Source organism: Manacus candei, unplaced genomic scaffold (assembly GCF_025592945.1).
Source record: "Manacus candei isolate 608988 ecotype Guabito, Panama unplaced genomic scaffold, ASM2559294v1 h1tg000177l, whole genome shotgun sequence".
Lineage (NCBI taxonomy): Eukaryota > Metazoa > Chordata > Aves > Passeriformes > Pipridae > Manacus > Manacus candei.
This window is the reverse complement of record NW_026138225.1, coordinates 34,238-53,629: the sequence shown is the minus strand read 5'-3', so window position 1 is coordinate 53,629 and position 19,392 is coordinate 34,238. Positions and strand designations below refer to the sequence as shown.

The 19,392-nt window shown below is 56.7% G+C and overlaps 1 protein-coding gene across 28 annotated transcripts in view; it reads right to left on the bottom strand.

The window, feature by feature from the left end:
* The window catches only part of OTOF (otoferlin), a 130,974-nt gene extending 116,372 nt beyond the window's left edge, over positions 1-14,602 (bottom strand). For all 28 annotated transcript variants that reach the window (XM_051773766.1, XM_051773770.1, XM_051773768.1 and 25 more), the window contains exons 1-3: positions 14,524-14,602; positions 9,474-9,532; positions 4,278-4,366 (exon numbers count right to left, since the gene is read on the bottom strand). In XM_051773766.1, the coding sequence (XP_051629726.1) occupies positions 4,278-4,366; positions 9,474-9,532; positions 14,524-14,602 (227 nt within the window). The remainder of the gene's footprint in view (positions 1-4,277; positions 4,367-9,473; positions 9,533-14,523) is intronic.
* Positions 14,603-19,392: the final 4,790 nt, after the last annotated feature.

Here is a 19,392-nt window from a genome sequence, read left to right as displayed (position 1 = left end):
CTTTGTCTCTCCATGCCGGGCAAGCGGAGGCAGCTCCCGCCTCTCTCTTCCCCCTGGGATCAGTTTTCCACAGGGGGATCTGGGGTGTTATCTGTGTCTCCTCCCCTCCCTCGGGAATGTGGCTTTTGGCCTTTGGCCAGATCCAATTCCTGCTCCTCCTCCTGGAGGGGAAAACCAGGACACGGAGGGAAACAACCCCCCCCAGGGAAAGGATCCGGGTCCTGCTCCTCAGAATCTCCTGGATCCATCTCCTGGATCCATCATATTCCATGTCCATGGTGCCCATCCCACAGCAATCCCGAGTGTCCCACACCTGGCAGCTCACATCCCACATCCATCTCCTGGATCTATATCCATCATATTCCATGTCCATGGTGCCCATCCCACAGCAATCCTGACTGTCCCACACAACCTGGGAGATCACACCCATCTCCTGGATCCACCATATTCCATGTCCATGGTGCTCATCCCACAGCAATCCCGACTGTCCCACAACTGGGACACCACATCCCACATCCATCTCCTGGATCCAACATATTCCATGTCCATGCTGCTCATCCCACAATGTCCCACACCTGGCAGCTCACATCCCACACCCATCTCCTGGATCCACATCCATATCCATCATATTCCACGTCCATGCTGCTCATCCCACAGCAATCCCAACTGTCCCACACCTGGGAGCTCACATCCCACATCCATCTCCTGGATCCATCATATTCCACATCCATCATATTCCATGTCCATGCTGCTCATCCCACAGCAATCCCGAGTGTCCCACACCTGGCAGCTCACATCCCACATCCATCTCCTGGATCTATATCCACCATATCCCATGTCCATGGTGCCCATCCCACAGGAATCCCAACTGTCCCACACCTGGCAGCTCACATCCCACATCCATCTCCTGGATCCATCATATTCCATATCCATCATATTCCATGTCCATGCTGCTCATCCCACAGCAATCCCGAGTGTCCCACACCTGGCAGCTCACATCCCACACCCATCTCCTGGATCCGTATCCATATCCAACATATTCCATGTCCATGCTGCTCATCCCACAGTGTCCCACACCTGGGAGCTCACACCCATCTCCTGGATCCAACATATTCCATATCCATCTTATTCCATGTCCATGCTGCTCATCCCACAGCAATCCCGAGTGTCCCACACCTGGCAGCTCACATCCCACACCCATCTCCTGGATCCATATCCATCATATTCCATGTCCATGTTGCTCATCCCACAGCGATCCCGAGTGTCCCACAACTGGGACACCACATCCCACACCCATCTCCTGGATCCATATCCATATCCATCGTATTCCATGTCCGTGCTGCTCATCCCACAGCAATCCCGACTGTCCCACACCTAGTAGCTCACATCCCAAACCCATCTCCTGGATCCATCATATTCCATGTCCATGGTGCCCATCCCACACCCATCTCCTGGATCCATCATATTCCATGTCCATGCTGCTCATCCCACAGCGATCCCGAGTGTCCCACACCTGAGACCTCAAATCCCACACCCATCCCCTGCATCCCCCCCTCTCCCAGAGCCCTTCCTCGTGGGGAATTCCCCATCCCAGGAATTCTCACCCATCCCGGAGGTGTCGGAAGCTGTTCCCAGAGGACGGAGGGCAGGGATGCGCCGAATTCCGGGAGGATCCGGGTGTTTCCAATCCCATCATCCCAACACCCCGTGGGTGTTCAGCTCCACCGCCTGTTCTCCGGGATGGGATACGTGGAATCCCGGGATGGGACACGTGGAATCCCGGGATTGGATATGTGGAATCCCGGGATGGGACACGTGGAATCCCGGGATGGGACACGTGGAATCCCGGGATTTTACATCCGCAGGGTGTGGAGGCCCCACAGTTATTGATCCCATTCTTTGAGGGGGCATTTGGATGTGGAGGCCCCAAAATTGATCCCTGTCCTGGGTGTGGAACATCCACAGCTATTGATCCTTCTCCTGGAACATCCACAGCTATTGATCCCTGTCCTGGGGGTGAAAGACCCCCCACTATTGATCCTATTCTTGTGTGGAGCCTTTGAATGTGGAGGCCCCACAATTATTGATCCCTGTCCTGGGTGTGAAAGACCCCACAACTATTGATCCTATTCTCATGTGGAGCCTTTGGATGTGGAGGCCCCAAAATTATTGATCCTTCTCTTGGCTCTGGAAGACCCGCAATTATTGATCCTATTTTTGTGGGGGGCATTTGGATGTGGAGGCCCCACAATTATTGATCCTTCTTCTGGGTGTGAAAAGATCCAAAATCATCGATCCCTGTCCTGGGTGTGAAAGACCCCACAATTATTGATCCTATTCTTTGGGGGGGGCATTTGCATGTTGAGGCCCCAAAATTATTGATCCCTGTCCTGGGTGTGAAAAGACCCACAGTTATTGATCCCTCTCCTGGGTGTGAAAAGACCCCAAAATTATTGATCCTTCTCCTGGAACATCCACAATTATTGATCCCTGTCCTGGGTGTGAAAGACCCCAAAATTATTGATCCCTGTCCTGGGTGTGGAACATCCACAATTATTGATCCTTCTCCTGGAACATCCACAATTATTGATCCCTGTCCTGGGTGTGAAAGACCCCAAAATTATTGATCCTTCTCCTGGATATGGAAAGACCCACAATTATTGATCCCTGTCCTGGGTGTGAAAAGACTCACAATTATTGATCCCTCTCCTGGGTGTGGAAAGACCCACAACTATTGATCCTTCTCCTGGGTGTGAAAAGACCCCACAATTCCTGCCCCTCCTCTTGCGTGGAGCGTTTCCAGCCTGGATTTCCCCCCCTGGATGAAGCCTGGCTGGGATGGGACACCCTGGGAGATGTGGCTGTGCCTTGGAGCATCCCCCAGCCTGGACATTCCCAATCCAGGGGCTGGAGACACATCCTGGGCTGGTGGCTCTGCTGGGCCATGTTTATGTACCTCCCGTGCCCCTTTCCATGGGCACACGGACACACAGCATCCTGGGAATGCTCCCTCATCCCAGAGCCCCTCTGGGCAACCAGTATGAACCAGTCAGGGCCAGAGGCACCGCACTGGGACCGGCCAAGGCTCAGCTTACACCTAATTAGTGCAGGCAGGGAACAAAGAGAGCCCCGGGGCCGTGGCCTGGCTGCTCCCTCCGGTATTCCAGGGGGGCCTGGATCAGGTGTCCCGCCTTTATCCAGGGCTGGGATCGATGGCACTGATGGGCTGCACGTGAATTATTCACACGGAGCCCACGGATCCTCTTTCCAAACCCCCCCCCCCTGCTCTCCCTGGCTTTGTTTGTCCTTCTCCTCCTCCTCCTCCTCCTCCTCCTCATTCCAGGGCCTGGAGTCGCCTTTAGGGTTTCATTTGGTTTTCCTTTCCCCCCCCAACATATTCCCTGGAGGGATATTCCCCCATCCAACCCCGGCCTTGGACACTGCCAGGGATCCAGGGGCAGCCACAGCTTCTCTGGGAATTCCAGCCCAGCCCCTCCCCACCCTCCCAGCCAGGAATCCCTTCCCAATCTCCCCCCCAAATCTCCCCTTTCCCACTGGGATCCATTCCCTGGGGCCTGGCATTCCAGGCCCTCATCCCCAGTCCCTCTCCAGCTCTCCTGGAGCCCCTTCAGGCTCTGGAATGTGCTCCAAGCTCTCCCGGGATCCTTCCCTTCTCCAGCCTGGCCATTCCCAGCTCTCCCAGCCTGGATCCAGAGCCTGCCATTGGATCCATCCCCAGCCCAGCTCCTCCCTGGGAAGGAGTTCCGGGAACAAGGGGGTTCCCTGGGAATCTCGGCACTCAGGGAAGGGTCTCCCTTCCCCTTTCCTGCCTTTTCCATCCCCACATTCCATGAAAACCCCTCTGACTGAATTCTGAGTGTCCCTGATCCTGGAATGCTGGAATGGTCTGGGTGGGAAGGGACCTTAAATCCCATCCCATTCCATGTTCAGGGACACCTCCTGCTATCCCAGGTGGCTCCAACCTTTCCTTGGACACTCCCAGGGATCCAGGGGCAGCCACAGCTTCTCTGGGAATTCCAGCCCAGCCCCTCCCCACCCTCCCAGCCAGGAATCCCTTCCCAATCTCCCCCCCAAATCCCCCCTTTCCCACTGGGATCCATTCCCTGTGTCCTGTCCCTCCATGCCTTGTCCCCAGTCCCTCTCCAGCTCTCCTGGAGCCCCTTCAGGCCCTGGTAGGGTCCTGGAATTCCCAAGGCGAGCAGGGATCCGGCCTGGGAAGGGAAGGGAGGAAGGGAGGGACAGGACCGGGCTCTGACCTGTTGGTGAAGACTTTGCTGTAGTTGAAGACCTGGATCTCCAGCAGCTCCTTCCCGTCGAGCTCCGTCCCCAGCGGCCACCGGAACGTCTGGGTGGGAGCACAGGGACAGTCAGGGACGTTCCGGGGGGATAAAAGGGGGGATAAAGGTCGGGTGTGTCTTTCCCCGGGAAAAATTCCAGGGGTTTCTGGCAGGGATCTGGCCAAGGACGCTCCCAGGGCCCAGGGGTTTATAGATATATAAATAAGGAGAAAATATAAATATATATACCTTGGATAAATGGGGGTGTGTAAAATATATATATATAAAAGACAGGTCAAATATATATTTATAATGTATATATTTTTATATATTATATATCTATATATTATAGAGATTTATTAATATTTTACAATCATATATTTATATTATATATATTTTTATATATTATGTACTTATATATTATATAGATTTAGATATATTATAATCATATAATTATATAATATATATTTTTATGTATTATATAGCTATATATAATACATATTTATAAATATATTATATTGTATATTTATATAATATATATTTATGTACATAATATATATTATATATATTTTATATATTATATATTTATATATGTTATATATAAATATATATAAAAGACATGTTTTTATAAAATTTTATATGTTATGTTTTATATGTTTATATATAATATGTATTTTGTATGTATTATATATATAATATATAAAAATATTTTTAACATTTATATATGATATATATTTTTATATAATATTTATATATGTAATGTATATATTTTATACATATTTATATAATTTTATATAATATATGCTTACATAAAATATATATTTTTATGTTATAGATGCACATATATTTTATATATTATATATGAGCATAATAATACTTGTACATTATATACATATAAATATATACCTAATATATATTTATATAAATATATGTTTGTATGTTATATTATTATATAATTTTATAGGTAATATATAACATTGTGTTATTATACATAATTATATAAGTAATAATATATAGCACTGTATTATCAGACATAATTACAGAAGTAATATTATATAACATTGTATTATACATAACTATAAAAGTAATATTATAAACCCTTCCATTGTTATATAAAATTATATATTCTGTATATAATATAGAATTATAATGTCGAATTATAATTCTATATTATATATCATTACATCATTACTTACATTTACTACCTACATGTATATTTACAGACACACATATAAATATAAGTATATATAAATATAAGTATATATAAATATAAGTATATATAAATATAAGTCTATTTACAGACACGTAAATCCGTTTTATATTTATTAAATTGTGCCCCACATTTATCACACACCCGTGTCCACACCCCCACATTCACAGGTGTATCAATATATTGGTATCTGCATGTGAAACATTTACTGTTTTTATTGGAAAAAGGATTCCAGGGGAGAGCTTGGAGCACATTCCAGAGCCTGAAGGGGCTCCAGGAGAGCTGGAGAGGGACTGGGGATGAGGGCCTGGAATGCCAGGCCCCAGGGAATGGATCCCAGTGGGAAAGGGGAGATTTGGGGGGGAGATTGGGAAGGGATTCCTGGCTGGGAGGGTGGGGAGGGGCTGGGCTGGAATTCCCAGAGGAGCTGTGGCTGCCCCTGGATCCCTGGCAGTGTCCAAGGCCGGGTTGGAGCCACCTGGGACAGTGGGAGGTGTCCCTGAACATGGAATGGGATGGGATTTGAGGGCCTTTCCCACCCAACCCATCCCAGAGTTCCATGGAATGATCCCCGAGTCGCTCCTGGCAGAGCCACATTTAAAACCCTGCTGGGAAATGGCTGATCCAGCCGCATTCCCGGCAGGAATCGAGGGCTCTCCGGAGCCAGCCCTCCCTTCCCAGCTATTTTTGGGCCCTTTTTAATTCCCTCGTGCTGAGTCAGGGGAGGGAACGGGAGAAAAACACCGGAATAGAACAGGAAGAGCCGACGGTTCTGCGGGGGGGGTGGATCCCAAATTCCCACCCCGGGAGCCAGCCCAGCCCTGCCCTTCCCATTCCCCATTCCCAGGGGTTGGATCAGTCCACAGAGGCAGCAGCAATCCCAAAATTATTGGGATTGAGGAGGGGTTTAGGTCGGAAAATCCCCCCCGGAGGCCGCGGAGTCCAACCGGCAGCGCCGAGGCCACATCCCGGCCCCGTGTCCCCAAGGGCCACTTCCACAGGGATTTTCCACCTTCCCGGGGATAAGGACTCCCCAAACCTCCCCCTGGTGCCACCAGGCCCAGCTGGGATCGTTCCCTTTGGGAGAAGCTGCTCCTCCCGGATCAGGAATTCCGGCTGTTCTGAGCTGGAAACGGGAAACCCAAGCAGCGGGGACAAGATTCCTGCCGGGATCCTCCCGGTGCTTCCCAGTGTTTGTGGGTCCTCAGCAGCTCCATGGAGCTGGGAAGGGGCTGGAGCAGCAGGAATATCTGAGGGAGCTGGGAAGGGGCTGGGGAACAGGGAATGAGGGAGCTGGGAAGGGGCTGGAAAACCTGGAATATCTGAGGGAGCTGGGAAGGGGCTGGAGAACTGGGAATATCTGAGGGAGCTGGGAAGGGGCTAGAGAACCTGGAATGGCTGAGGGAGCTGGGAAGGGGCTGGAGAACTAGGAATAAGGGAGCTGGGAAAGGGCTGGAGAACAGGGAATGGACAAGGGAGTTGGGAAGGGGCTGGAGAGCAGGGAATGAGGGAGCTGGGAAGGGGCTGGAGAACCGGGAATATCTGAGGGAGCTGGGAAGGGGCTCATCCGGGAGAAAAGAGGGATCAGGAGGGACCTTTTCCCACCCCTCAACTCCCTGACAGGGTCCCCAATTCCCAGGGAATGAGGGACAGGAGGAGAGGGAACGGCCTCCAGCTGGGCCAGGGGAGGGGCAGGTGGGATACTGGGAACAATTCCCACATGGAAAGGGCTGTCAGGCCCTGGAATGAACTTCCCAGGGCAGGGCTGGAGTCGCCATTCCCGGAGGGATTTCAGATCCCTGTGGATGTGGCCCTTGGGGACACGGGGCAGGGATGGGAGTGCTTGGATTCCGTGATCCCAGAGGGATTTTCCAACCTGACCCCTCCCTAAGGATCCTGTGCCATCCTGGCACTGTCCCAGCTCCCTACAATTCCCTGGAATTTTCCTTAGGGCTGGAAAAGACCTCCGAGATCTCCGGGCTCAGCCTTTGGTCCATCCCTTCCTGGTGCAGCCCCAGTTTTCCGAGGCCGGGCTTTGGAAAAGGGCTGGGGTGGGAATTCTGCTGCAAATTCCCTGGATTTGGCTCAATTGGTCAGGAAAGAATGTGGAGGTTGGTGGTTTGGGGCTTAAAAATGAGGATTTCCTTTCTCCTTTCCTTCCTCTCCCCTTCTCTCTTTCCTTTCCCTTTCTCCTTTCCTTCCTCTCCCCTTCCCTTCCTCCTTTCCTTTCCCTTCCTCCTTTCCTTTCCCCTTTCCTTACTCCTTTCTCCTTTTCCTTTCCTTACCTTCCCTCTTTCCTTTCACTTTTCCTTTCCTTTCCATTCCCTTCTCCTTTCACTTTTCCTTTCCCATTCCTTTCCCTTGTTCTTTCCTTTCCAATCCCTTTCCCTCTCCTTTCTCCTTTCCTTTCCCTTTCTCCTTTCTTTTCCCCTTTCCTTACTTCTTTCTCCTTTTCCCTTTCCTTTCACTTTCCCTTTCCTTTCACTTTTTCTTTCCTTTCTCCTTTCCTTTCCTTTCCATTCCCTTCTCCTTTCCTTTCCCCTTTCCTTTCCATTCCCTTCTCCTTTCCTTTCCTTTCCCCTTTCCATTCCCTTCTCCTTTCCTTTCCCCTTTCCATTCCCTTCTCCTTTCCTTTCCCCTTTCCATTCCCTTCTCCTTTCCTTTCCCCTTTCCATTCCCTTCTCCTTTCCTTTCCTTTCCCCTTTCCATTCCCTTCTCCTTTCCTTTCCTTTCCCCTTTCCATTCCCTTCTCCTTTCCTTTCCTTTCCCCTTTCCATTCCCTTCTCCTTTCCTTTCCTTTCCCCTTTCCATTCCCTTCTCCTTTCCTTTCCTTTCCCCTTTCCATTCCCTTCTCCTTTCCTTTCCTTTCCCCTTTCCATTCCCTTCTCCTTTCCTTTCCTTTCCTTTCCCCTTTCCATTCCCTTCTCCTTTCCTTTCCTTTCCTTTCCCCTTTCCATTCCCTTCTCCTTTCCTTTCCTTTCCCCTTTCCATTCCCTTCTCCTTTCCTTTCCTTTCCCCTTTCCATTCCCTTCTCCTTTCCTTTCCTTTCCCCTTTCCATTCCCTTCTCCTTTCCTTTCCTTTCCTTTCCTTTCCTTTCCTTTCCTTTCCTTTCCTTTCCTTTCCTTTCCTTTCCTTTCCTTTCCTTTCCTTTCCTTTCCTTTCCTTTCCTTTCCTTTCCTTTCCTTTCCTTTCCCCTTTCCATTCCCTTCTCCTTTCCTTTCCATTCCCTTCTCCTTTCCTTTCCCCTTTCCTTTCCATTCCCTTCTCCTTCCTTTTCCTTTCCATTCCCTTCTCCTTTCTTTTCCTTTCCATTCCCTTCTCCTTTCTTTTCCTTTCCATTCCCTTCTCCTTTCTTTTCCTTTCCATTCCCTTCTCCTTTCTTTTCCTTTCCATTCCCTTCTCCTTTCCTTTCCTTTCCATTCCCTTCTCCTTTCCTTTCCTTTCCATTCCCTTCTCCTTTCCTTTCCTTTCCATTCCCTTCTCCTTTCCTTTCCTTTCCATTCCCTTCTCCTTTCCTTTCCTTTCCTTTCCATTCCCTTTCCCCTTTCCATTCCCTTTCCCCTTTCCATTCCCTTTCTCCTTTCCATTCCCTTTCCCTTCTCCCCAACAAAGATCCCTGACGCCAGAAAACCCCTCCAGGAAGGAGGAATTTCCCTCCCCCTCCAAGGGAAGGAAAAGCTGAGCCACGAGCCCAGCAGGATTCTCCCAACAAAGACAAACTTTTGTTTCCTGAACATTCAGCGCCAAAACCACGGAATTTTGACCCGTTTTTTAATTACCCCCCCGAGGGAATCGCCATCCCCACCCCACAGCCGAGGATCCCGTTCCCAGGAGAAACCCCGGAGGGGACACAACACACCGAAACCGGGGGGGAAAAGGGGGTTGTTCACCCGGCCAGGGAGCCCCTGGAATTCGCCCCGGAGCGGGAATTCCCGGGATAAAAGGGGAGGAGAAGCCGGCTCACCTCGTCAAAGCGCGCCTCGTCCTCGCAGTTCTCCAGCACCCGCGTGTAGAAGGAGAGCCCTGGGAAGGGAAGAGCAGGGAAAACACGTGGATTCCGGGAAAAGGGGGATTCCAGGAGACTCCCGGGATTGGGATCTGTGGGAGGCTGGGAAAAGGCGGAGGCGGGAGAGCACCGCGGGAATGGGGAAGGGGGGGGGCACTGCCCAGCCCGGGGGGTCGATCCCGGTCCAGCTCCCACCCTCGGGCACCAAACGCCTCATTAACCCCCCCCAAGGGCTCGTTAAGCCCTGCAGGGTAATTGAGGTTTGCTCTTCAGGGTAATTAAGGTTCGCCCTGCAGGGTGTTAATTGGGGGGGTAAATCCTGTCCCGGGGGAACGGGGCAGGGGGGGAACAGGGAGGGGGGGTCGGGGGGATCCGGGAGCTCCCGGAGTTTTGGGGTGTTGGGAATGTGGGTCTGCACAGCCCTGGAGGGTGATTCCCACCCCGGGAGGGTGATTCCCGCCCCAGGGGTGGGATTTTGGAAGTGGATTCTCCCCCAGGAAAGCAGCCCCGGCTGCCGCACGGAGCGGGGGATCGGCGGCGTCGTGGGACGGGTTGGGTGGGAAGGGCCCTTAAATCCCATCCCATTCCATGGGCAGGGACACCTCCCGCTATCCCAGGGGATCCAACCCGGCCTTGGACACTGCCAGGGATCCAGGGGCAGCCACAGCTTCTCTGGGAATTCCAGCCCAGCCCCTCCCCACCCTCCCAGCCAGGAATCCCTTCCCAATCTCCCCCCCAAATCTCCCCTTTCCCACTGGGATCCATTCCCTGGGGCCTGGCATTCCAGGCCCTCATCCCCAGTCCCTCTCCAGCTCTCCTGGAGCCCCTTCAGGCTCTGGAATGTGCTCCAAGCTGTCCCGGGATCCTTCCCTTCTCCAGCCTGGCCATTCCCAGCTCTCCCAGCCCAGATCCGAAGGTTCCCCAGCCCTTGGAGCAGCTCCATGTCCCTATTCCCGGTGTTCCACGCCCATGGAGCAGCGATCCCTGTCCCTGTCTGGGTTGGGAATCCCATCCCACCCCATGGAAAGCAGGAGGGATCCATCCCTGGGTCCCTTTGCAGTGGGAGCTCCCAGGGCACAGGGAGGGAGGGTGGGAATCCATCCCCCATCCCGTGGGAATCGCGGGTCTCCCACCCGGAGTCTCCCGGCAGGAGATCTCCAGGAAAAGGAGGGAAAACTTCCCCTGCTCTGTCCCTGCACCCCCCCATCCCAACCCCAGCTGGTCTGGGCAGTGCCAGGCTCCAGCCAGACCCCAGCCCTGGGATGTTTGGGATTCCCCAGGGGACAGTTTTCCTGGTGGGAAGGGAAAAGCCCCAGAGTGGTTCCAGGATTAAACAGGAGCGTTTCCATGAGTTCCCTCCTGCGGGGTCATGGAATGGCTGTTGGCTGGGATATTGCTCTGGGGGGTCCCACCGAGACCCTCTGGGTTAATTGTGGATTTAATCAGGTTTTCCTGGGATTCCCAGCCCGGCTGGAAACCTGATTAAATCCGTAATTAACTCCCGGGCTCGGCTGCGCTCCCTGGGATTCCACGGCAGCAGCTTCTCCTCCCAGTTCCCAGGGCTCAGCCTGGAGATGGATCCAGGGGGAGCTTGGAGAACATTCCAGAGCCTGAAGGGGCTCCAGGAGAGCTGGAGAGGGACTGGGGATCAGAGCCTGGAATGCCAGGCCCCAGGGAATGGATCCCAGTGGGAAAGGGGAGATCTGGGGGGGAGATTGGGAAGGGATTCCTGGCTGGGAGGGTGGGGAGGGGCTGGGCTGGAATTCCCAGAGAAGCTGTGGCTGCCCCTGGATCCCTGGCAGTGTCCAAGGCCGGGCTGGATTCCCTGGGACAGCGGGAGGTGTCCCTGCCCATGGAATGGGATGGGATTTAAGGGCCCTTCCCACCCAAACCATCCCAGGATTCCACAGGCAGGGGGTGTTACCCGGGGGAAGACATTCCAAGGGGGACAATCCCCCCCAAAATACCTCTCCTAAGGGCAGGATTTGACATTCCAAGGCTCAGGGTCCTCCCTTTTCTATCCCCTCCCAATCCAGGAGCTTCCCAGTGCTGTTTTCTTCCAGCCACATCATTCCCTGTTTCCTTCCAGCCCCGTCATTCCCAGAGGGATCCGTGAGTGATTTCCCTCATTAACACCAATCCAGGAGGAATCCTGGCCCAGCAGCCCTTTGGGAGCCCTCAGGGATCAATTAGCTACAGCTCCCTAATTGCTCCGGGACACAGCTCCCCTCCTCCATAAATCCTGGACTAGGAGCGGGAATTCCCGTGGGAAAGGGACTCTGTGGGAGCTCAGACCCTGCCGGGCCACAGGAGCGTCCCCAAAATGGGCTGGAGGCAGGAATTTCTCCCTTTTCCTGCTTTTCCCTTAAAGCCAGATGGATAAATCAAGTATTCCCAGGGAATCCCGGGTTTCTGGAAGCCCATCCCTGGTTTGGTTCCCTGTGGGAAGCAAAGTGGGGGGAGAGCTCTGGCCACAACAGATCCAGGGATTTGGGGCCCTTTGGCATCAAGATCCCAAACCATTCCCAGAGCTCCCAGAGCTCCAGGACAACAGATCCAGGGATTTGGGGCCCTTCGGAATCACCGACATCCCAAACCATTCCCAAAGCTCCCAGAGCTCCAGGACAACAAATCCAGGGATTTGGAGCCCTTTGGAGCCCTTCGGCATCACCAAAATCCCAAATTATTCCCAAGTCTCCCAGAGCTCCAGCCACAGCAGATCCAGGGATTCGGGGCCCTTCGGAATCATCAACATCCCAAACCATTCCCAGATCTCCCAGACTCCAACCACAACAGATCCAGGGATTCGGGGCCCTTCGGAGCTGCCGCAGCATCCCCAACATCCCAAACCATTCCCAGAGCTCCAGGACAACAGATCCAGGGATTTGGGGCCCTTCAGAATCACCAACATCCCAAACCATTCCCAGATCTGCCAGAGCTCCAGGACAACAAATCCAGGGATTTGGAGCCCTTTGGCATCACCAAAATCCCAAACCATTCCCAGAGCTCCAACCTCAACAGATCCAGGGATTCGGGGCCCTTCGGCATCCCCAACATCCCAAACCATTCCCAGAGCTCCCAGAGCTCCAGTCACAACAGATCCAGGGATTCGGGGCCCGTCGGAGCTGCCACAGCATCCCCAACATCCCAAACCATTCCCAGATCTCCAGTGGAGAACCAGGAGAGTCACAAAGGCGAAGCTCGACCCTTTCCCATCCTCCCAGGGCAGAGGGATCCCCTCGGGAATTTGGGGAGTCCAATCCAACGCCGTGGTGGGAGAGGAATCCCGGATATTCTGGGATGGGAATAGATTTTGTCCCCCGTTCAGGGGCAGATCCCACCTTTCCTGTCCCCTTCCAGAGCGGGATAACCTCCCCTCTCTCCCTGGCTGCTCCCACGGATCCGGAATTCCCGTTGCTCCCGTCTGCAAACACCAACCGTGCAAACACACAACCAAGCGCCAGAATTCCCGGGAGAAGGGGAGCAGCGTCATTCCCTCGCCATCCCAGGCGGCTGTCAGCCTCGGGAATACTTTCCCCTGGGATCTGTCAGCCTCGGGAATGCTTTCCCCCGGGATCTGTCAGCCTCGAGAATGCTTCTTTCTGGGATCTGCCTCCCTCGTCTCCCACCTGAGCTGAGCAAACTCCCACTCCGGGAGCTCTGGGAGCAGCGGGAATGTGCAGGGAAAAGCCTCTCCCGGGGAATTTTACAGGGAGACCCCCCCCCCCCCCGAAGGGTGATTTTGGGGGTGCAGAGCCCGGGATGGGCATGGATTTGTCTCCTCGTGTCCAAGTGGGAGCTCTGGGCTCACGGAATCCTGGAATGGTTTGGGTGGGAAGGGACCTGGATCTCGTATCCATGTTCAGGGACACCTCCCGCTGTCCCAGGTGGCTCCAGCCCGGCCTTGGACACTCCCAGGGATCCAGGGGCAGCCACAGCTTCTCTGGGAATTCCAGCCCAGCCCCCCCAGCTAAGAATTCCTTCCCAAAATCCCCCTGGCAGCGGGAAGCCGTTCCCCCCTCGTCCCGTGCAGATTCCCAAAGCCGGGATGGATCCTGCCTTTCCCGCAGGGATTTCGGGTGGGACTCAGGACCGGGAACGTTCGGAACTGGAAATCTGGGTCCTCCCAGGGCTCGCCGGGAAAACCCACAGTGGCCTTTTCCCGGGATTACGGAGGGGGCTCAGGGCTAGGATTGCTCCAGGCTCCCACCTCTTCCCGGGAATGTCACCGCTGCCGGGAGGCAGGACAGGGAAATGAGGGTTAATTGTCCCTTTTTCCATGATTCCCGCTCGTTCAGGCAGCGCAGGGAAGGCTCTTCCAGGCAGCCTTGGAAGCTCTTCCAGGCGGCGCTGGAATTACCTGTTCCCTCGCTCTCCCGGCGATGGAATTGCCGTTCCCGACCTCATCCCACACCCGCCTCTGCCTCGGATTCCCCGGAGTGGGGATCCAGCGCCGCGCTGGGAGCCCGCCCCGACCTGTCCCAGCCCCTCGGGAAGGGGTCGGGAAAGCTCCGGGAAAGCTCCGGGAGCCGCCGAGGGGGCCAAAACCCCGCGGAGGTTTTCGCTCCTTCCGCGGCTTCCCGTGGAAAAAAAAAACCTTCGGAGCGGCCGCAGGGCTGGGGCTGCGGCATTCCCGGAGAAATCCCGGCTCCGGGAGCCCGGCGCGAGGCGGGATCCGTCCCGGGCCCATCCCGGGGGACACTCGGTGGCCCGGCTCGGCCACCCCATCGCCGCGGGAGCTCCGTCCCTCCCTCCCTCTCTCCCTCCGCCGGGAATTTCCCCCCCCCGGGGCTTCACCTGCTTTTCCCGGGATGAATCCCGGGACGATTCCCCCCGCCCGGGGGGGCCGCGGTGCTCGGAGGACCCCCGGGAGCGCAGTTTCGGGGGGGAGGCTCCCACGGGGGGGGTGCACAGCCCATCCCGGTGTCCCGATCCCACCCCCCGAGCCGCGGAGGGAGCTGAGGCGAGGGCGGGCACCCCCCAAAATGCCCCCCGAGCCCCCCCGTACCTCGGAAGGCCGCCTTGGCGATGCGGTCGGCTCTGCCGCGGAGCCCGCACACGGTGCGGAGGTGCAGCTGCAGGGCCATAACGGGGCCGCCGGGGGCCGGGCGGGGCCGGGACGGTGCTCGGTGCCCGGGACGGTGCCCGGGACGCTGCTCGGTGCCCGCGGCGGGGCCCCAGTCCCAGTGCTCGGTGCCTGGCTCCCGGTGCGGGATCCGGCTCCCGGGGCTCGGTGCCTGGCTCCCGGTGCGGGATCCGGCTCCCGGGGCTCGGTGCCTGGCTCCCGGTGCGGGATCCGGCTCCCGGGGCTCGGTGCCTGGCTCCCGGTGCGGGATCCGGCTCCCGGGGCTCGGTGCCTGGCTCCCGGTGCGATGCTCGGTGGAGGTTCCCGGTGCCCGGTTCGGTGCCTGGCTCCCGGTGCTCGGTGCCCGAATGCCGGTGCTCGGTGGCTGGCTGCGGGTGCGGTGCCCGAATCCCGGTGCCCGGTTCGGTTCCTGGCTCCCGGTGCTCGGTACCCGAATCCCGGTGCCCGGTTCGATACCCGAATCCCGGTGCTCGGTGCCCGAATCCCGGTGCCCGGTTCGATACCCGAATCCCGGTGCTCGGTGCCCGAATCCCGGTGCCCGGTTCGGTTCCCAGTCCCCGGTGCGATGCCCGGTTCTCAGTTCGGTTGCCGGTTCCGTGCCCGGTTCGGTGCCTGGTTCCCAGTGCGATGCCCGGTGCCCGGTGTGGTGCCCGGTGCTCGGTGTGATGCCCGGTGCCCGGTGTGGTGCCCGGTGCCTGGTGCGATGCCAGATGCCCGGTGCGGTGCCCGGTGCGGTGCCCGGTGCTGGTGTCCCCGCCGCGCTCCGGAGCGCGGTGCGGAGCTTCCCCCCTCCCAGCGCTCAATTATTCAACAGCTGGGCCGCCTCTTCCCTCCTCCTCCTTCTCCTCATTCTCTTTCTCTTTCTCCTTCTCCTCCTCCTCCTCCTCTCCCTCCTCCTCTTCTCCCTCCTCTCCCTCTCCTCCCTCTCCCTTCCCTCCCTCCCTCTTCCTTTCCCTTCCCTCCCTCTCCCCTTTCCACTCTTCCCCTCCCCTCACCCTCCCTCTCCCCTCCTTTCCCGTCCCTTCCCTCCCGTCCCTCCCCAGCCGCGGGATGTTTCGATTGGAGAAAGTGAGGGAGAGAAGTAGGGGGTGAAACCTTCCCAAACCATGGAATTACAGGGCTTGGAAAAGCCCCCCGAGACCGCCGAGTCCAACCGTCCCCCACCCCTGCCCCGTGTCCCCAAGGGCCACATCCACAGGGATCTGAAATCCCTCCGGGAATGGCGACTCCAGCCCTGCCCTGGGAAGTTCATTCCAGGGCCTGACAGCCCTTTCCATGTGGGAATTGTTCCCAAGATCCCACCTGCCCCTCCCCTGGCCCAGCTGGAGGCCGTTCCCTCTCCTCCTGTCCCTCGTTCCCTGGGAACTGAGACCCCTGTCAGGGAGTTGTGGGGTGGGAAAAGCTCCCTCCTGATCCCTCTTTTCTCCAGGCTGATGACCCCCTGGAAATGGAAGATGGAAATGGATACTAAAGCACTGGGAATCTGCTTCCAAGGCCGGGTTCTGCTGGAGCCTGGAGCGGGAAAGGCCGCCGAGCTCATTCCTAAGAGCAGGAGATCGAGGAAACCCGGGATGAGCCGCGTCTGCCGCTCCTCATTAGGTGCTTTAATTACCTCCGGGCGGGGAGGAGCCGCGGGATGGGAGCCGGCTGTGGATGAGGGATCGGGAAAAGGCGGGATGGGGGTGGCACCGCTGCCCGTGCGGGAATCCTGGAATCACAGCCTGGTTTAAACTCACCCGGTGCCACCCCCTGCCACGGGCAGGGACACCTCCCACCATCCCGGGCTGCTCCAAGCCCCGTCCGACCTGGCCCGGGACACTCCCAGGGATCCAGGGGCAGCCACGGCTTCTTTGTCACCCCTTTGTCACCGAGCGGCTCCAGCGGGACACGAACCCGCGGGAAAGCCCTGAAAATGCTGCTCCTCCTTCCTGCCGAGCCAGCAGGGAATGTCAACGCTCTGCTGAACCCGACGAGGGATCCGAAATCCTGCTGAAAGCCCAAAATTCAGACAGTCCCCTGGCACCTCCCAGCTGTGGGGTGACCCTGCCAGAGCCTGAAGGGGCTCCAGGAGAGCTGGAGAGGGACTGGGGACAAGGGATGGAGGGACAGGCCCCAGGGAATGGATCCCAGTGGGAAAGAGGAGATTTTTGGGGGAGATTGGGAAGGGATTCCTGGTTGGGAGGGTGGGGAGGGGCTGGGCTGGAATTCCCAGAGAAGCTGTGGCTGCCCCTGGATCCCTGGGAGTGTCCAAGGCCGGGTTGGATTCCCTGGGATAGTGGGAGGTGTCCCTGCCTGTGGAGTGGGATGATCCTTAAGGTCCCTTCCAACCCAAACCATTCCAGGATAAAGGGCACTCAGAATCCATACAGAGGGATTTTCATGGAATGTGGGGGTGGAAAAGGCAGGAAAGGGGAAGGGAGACCCTGCCCTGAGTGCCGAGATTCCCAGGGAACCCCCTTGTTCCCGGAACTCCTTCCCAGGGAGGAGCTGGGCTGGGGATGGATCCAATGGCAGGCTCTGGCTCCAGGCTGGGAGAGCTGGGAATGGCCAGGCTGGAGAAGGGAAGGATCCCCGGAGAGCTTGGAGCACATTCCAGAGGCTGAAGGGGCTCCAGGAGAGCTGGAGAGGGACTGGGGATCAGGGCCTGGAATGCCAGGCCCCAGGGAATGGATCCCAGTGGGAAAGGGGAGATTTGGGGGGGAGATTGGGAAGGGATTCCTGGCTGGGAGGGTGGGGAGGGGCTGGGCTGGAATTCCCAGAGAAGCTGTGGCTGCCCCTGGATCCCTGACAGTGTCCCAGGCCGGGTTGGATCCCCTGGGATAGCGGGAGCTGTCCCTGTCCAAGGCAGAGGGTGACCCTGGGTTATTTGGAAGGTCCCTTCCCAACCAAACACAGTCACACAGTCCCAGAATCCCAGAATCAGTGGGGTTGGGAAAGCCCTCCGAGATCATCCAGTCCAACCCTTGATCCAACCCTGCCGTGGTTCCCAGCCCATGGCACTGATGCCACATCCAGTCTGTCCTTAAACACCTCCAGGGACGGAGAATCCACCCCCTCCCTGGGCAGCCCATTCCAAGGGCTGATCCCTCTTCATGGAAAGAATTCCTTCCCGATATCCAACCTGCCCCTGCCCTGGCACAGCTGGAGGCCAAGCCCTCTTGTCCTACTGCTGGTTCCCAGGAGCAGAGCCCGATCCCACCCGGTTCCCCCCTCCTGGCAGGGAGTTGTGGGGTGGGAAAAGCTCCCTCCTGACCCCTCTTTTCCCTGGGATGAGCCCCTTCCCAGCTCCCTCAGCCTCTCCTCACGGGAATTGTGCTCCAGTCCCTTCCCTGGCCCTGCTCCAGCCCCTCCATGTCCTTCCTGAGCTGAGGGCCCAGAGCTGGACACAGCACTCCAGGGGTGGCCTCACAGGGGCACAATCCCTGCCCTGCTCCTGCTGCCACCCTGATCCCGATCCAGGCCAGGATCCATTGGCCCTCTTGTCCCCCTGGGCACACTCTGGCTCCTGTTCAGCTCCCTGTCCATCCCAAATCCCAGCTCCCTTCCTGCCTGGCTGCTCTCCAGCCCCTCTGGCCCAGCCTGGAGCTGCCGGGGGTTGTTGTGGCCAAAGGGCAGGACCCGGCCCTTGGCCTGGTGGAACCTCATCCCGTTGGGATCAGCCCCTGGATCCAGCCTGGGCAGGTCCCTCTGCAGAGCCCTCCTGCCCTCCAGCAGATCCAGACTCCCCCAGCTTGGTGTCACCTGGGATGTGCTGGTGGTGGGACTCCATCCCCTCAGCCAGGTCAGAAATGCAGACATGGAACAGGGCTGAGCCCAGCACTGATCCCAGCGGGATCCAGCTCCATCCCCACCACTCTCCAGGCCCAGCACTGGGACACCACTGATGCCCAGATCCCAAATGGATCCAGCTCCATCCCCACCACCCCCTGGGCCCTGCACTGGGACACAACTGGTGCTCAGATCCCAGATGGATCCAGCACCATTCCCACCACTCTCCAGGCCCAGCACTGGGACACCACTGCTGACTAGATCCCAGATGGATCCAGTACCATTCCCATCACCCTCTGAGCCCAGCACTGGGACACCACTGATGCCCACATCCCAAATGGATCCAACATCATTCCCACCACTCTCTGGGCCCAGCACTGGGACACCCCTGGTGCCCAGATCCCAAATGGATCCAGCACCATCCCCACCACCCCCTGGGCCCAACATAGGACATCCCTGGTGCCCGGATCCCAAATGGATCCAGCCCCATCCCCACCACCCTCTGGGCCCAGCACTGGGACACCCCTGGTGACCAGATCCCAGTGGGATCCACCATCATTCCCACCACTCTCTGGGCCCAGCACTGATCCCTGGGGACACCCCTGGTGCCCCAATCCCAAATGGATCCAGCACCATTCCCATCACCCCCTGGGCCCAGCACTGGGACACCACCAGTGCCCAGATCCCAGATGGATCCAGCACCATCCCTACCACCCCCTGGGCCCAACACTGGGACACCCCTGGTGACCAGATCCCAGATGGATCCACCATCATTCCCACCACTCTCTGGGCCCAGCACTGATCCCTGGGGACACCCCTGGTGCCCAGATCCCAAATGGATCCAACTCCATCCCCACCACCCCCTGGGCCCAACATAGGACAACCCTGGTGTCCAGATCCCAAATGGATCCAGCCCCATCCCCACCACTCCCCATTCCTGCCCTCAGCCGGTTCCCGCCCCAGCAGGGACTGTCCCTGTCCCTGTCCCAGGAGCTCAAACCCTCCCGGGCCGCTCCCAGGCCG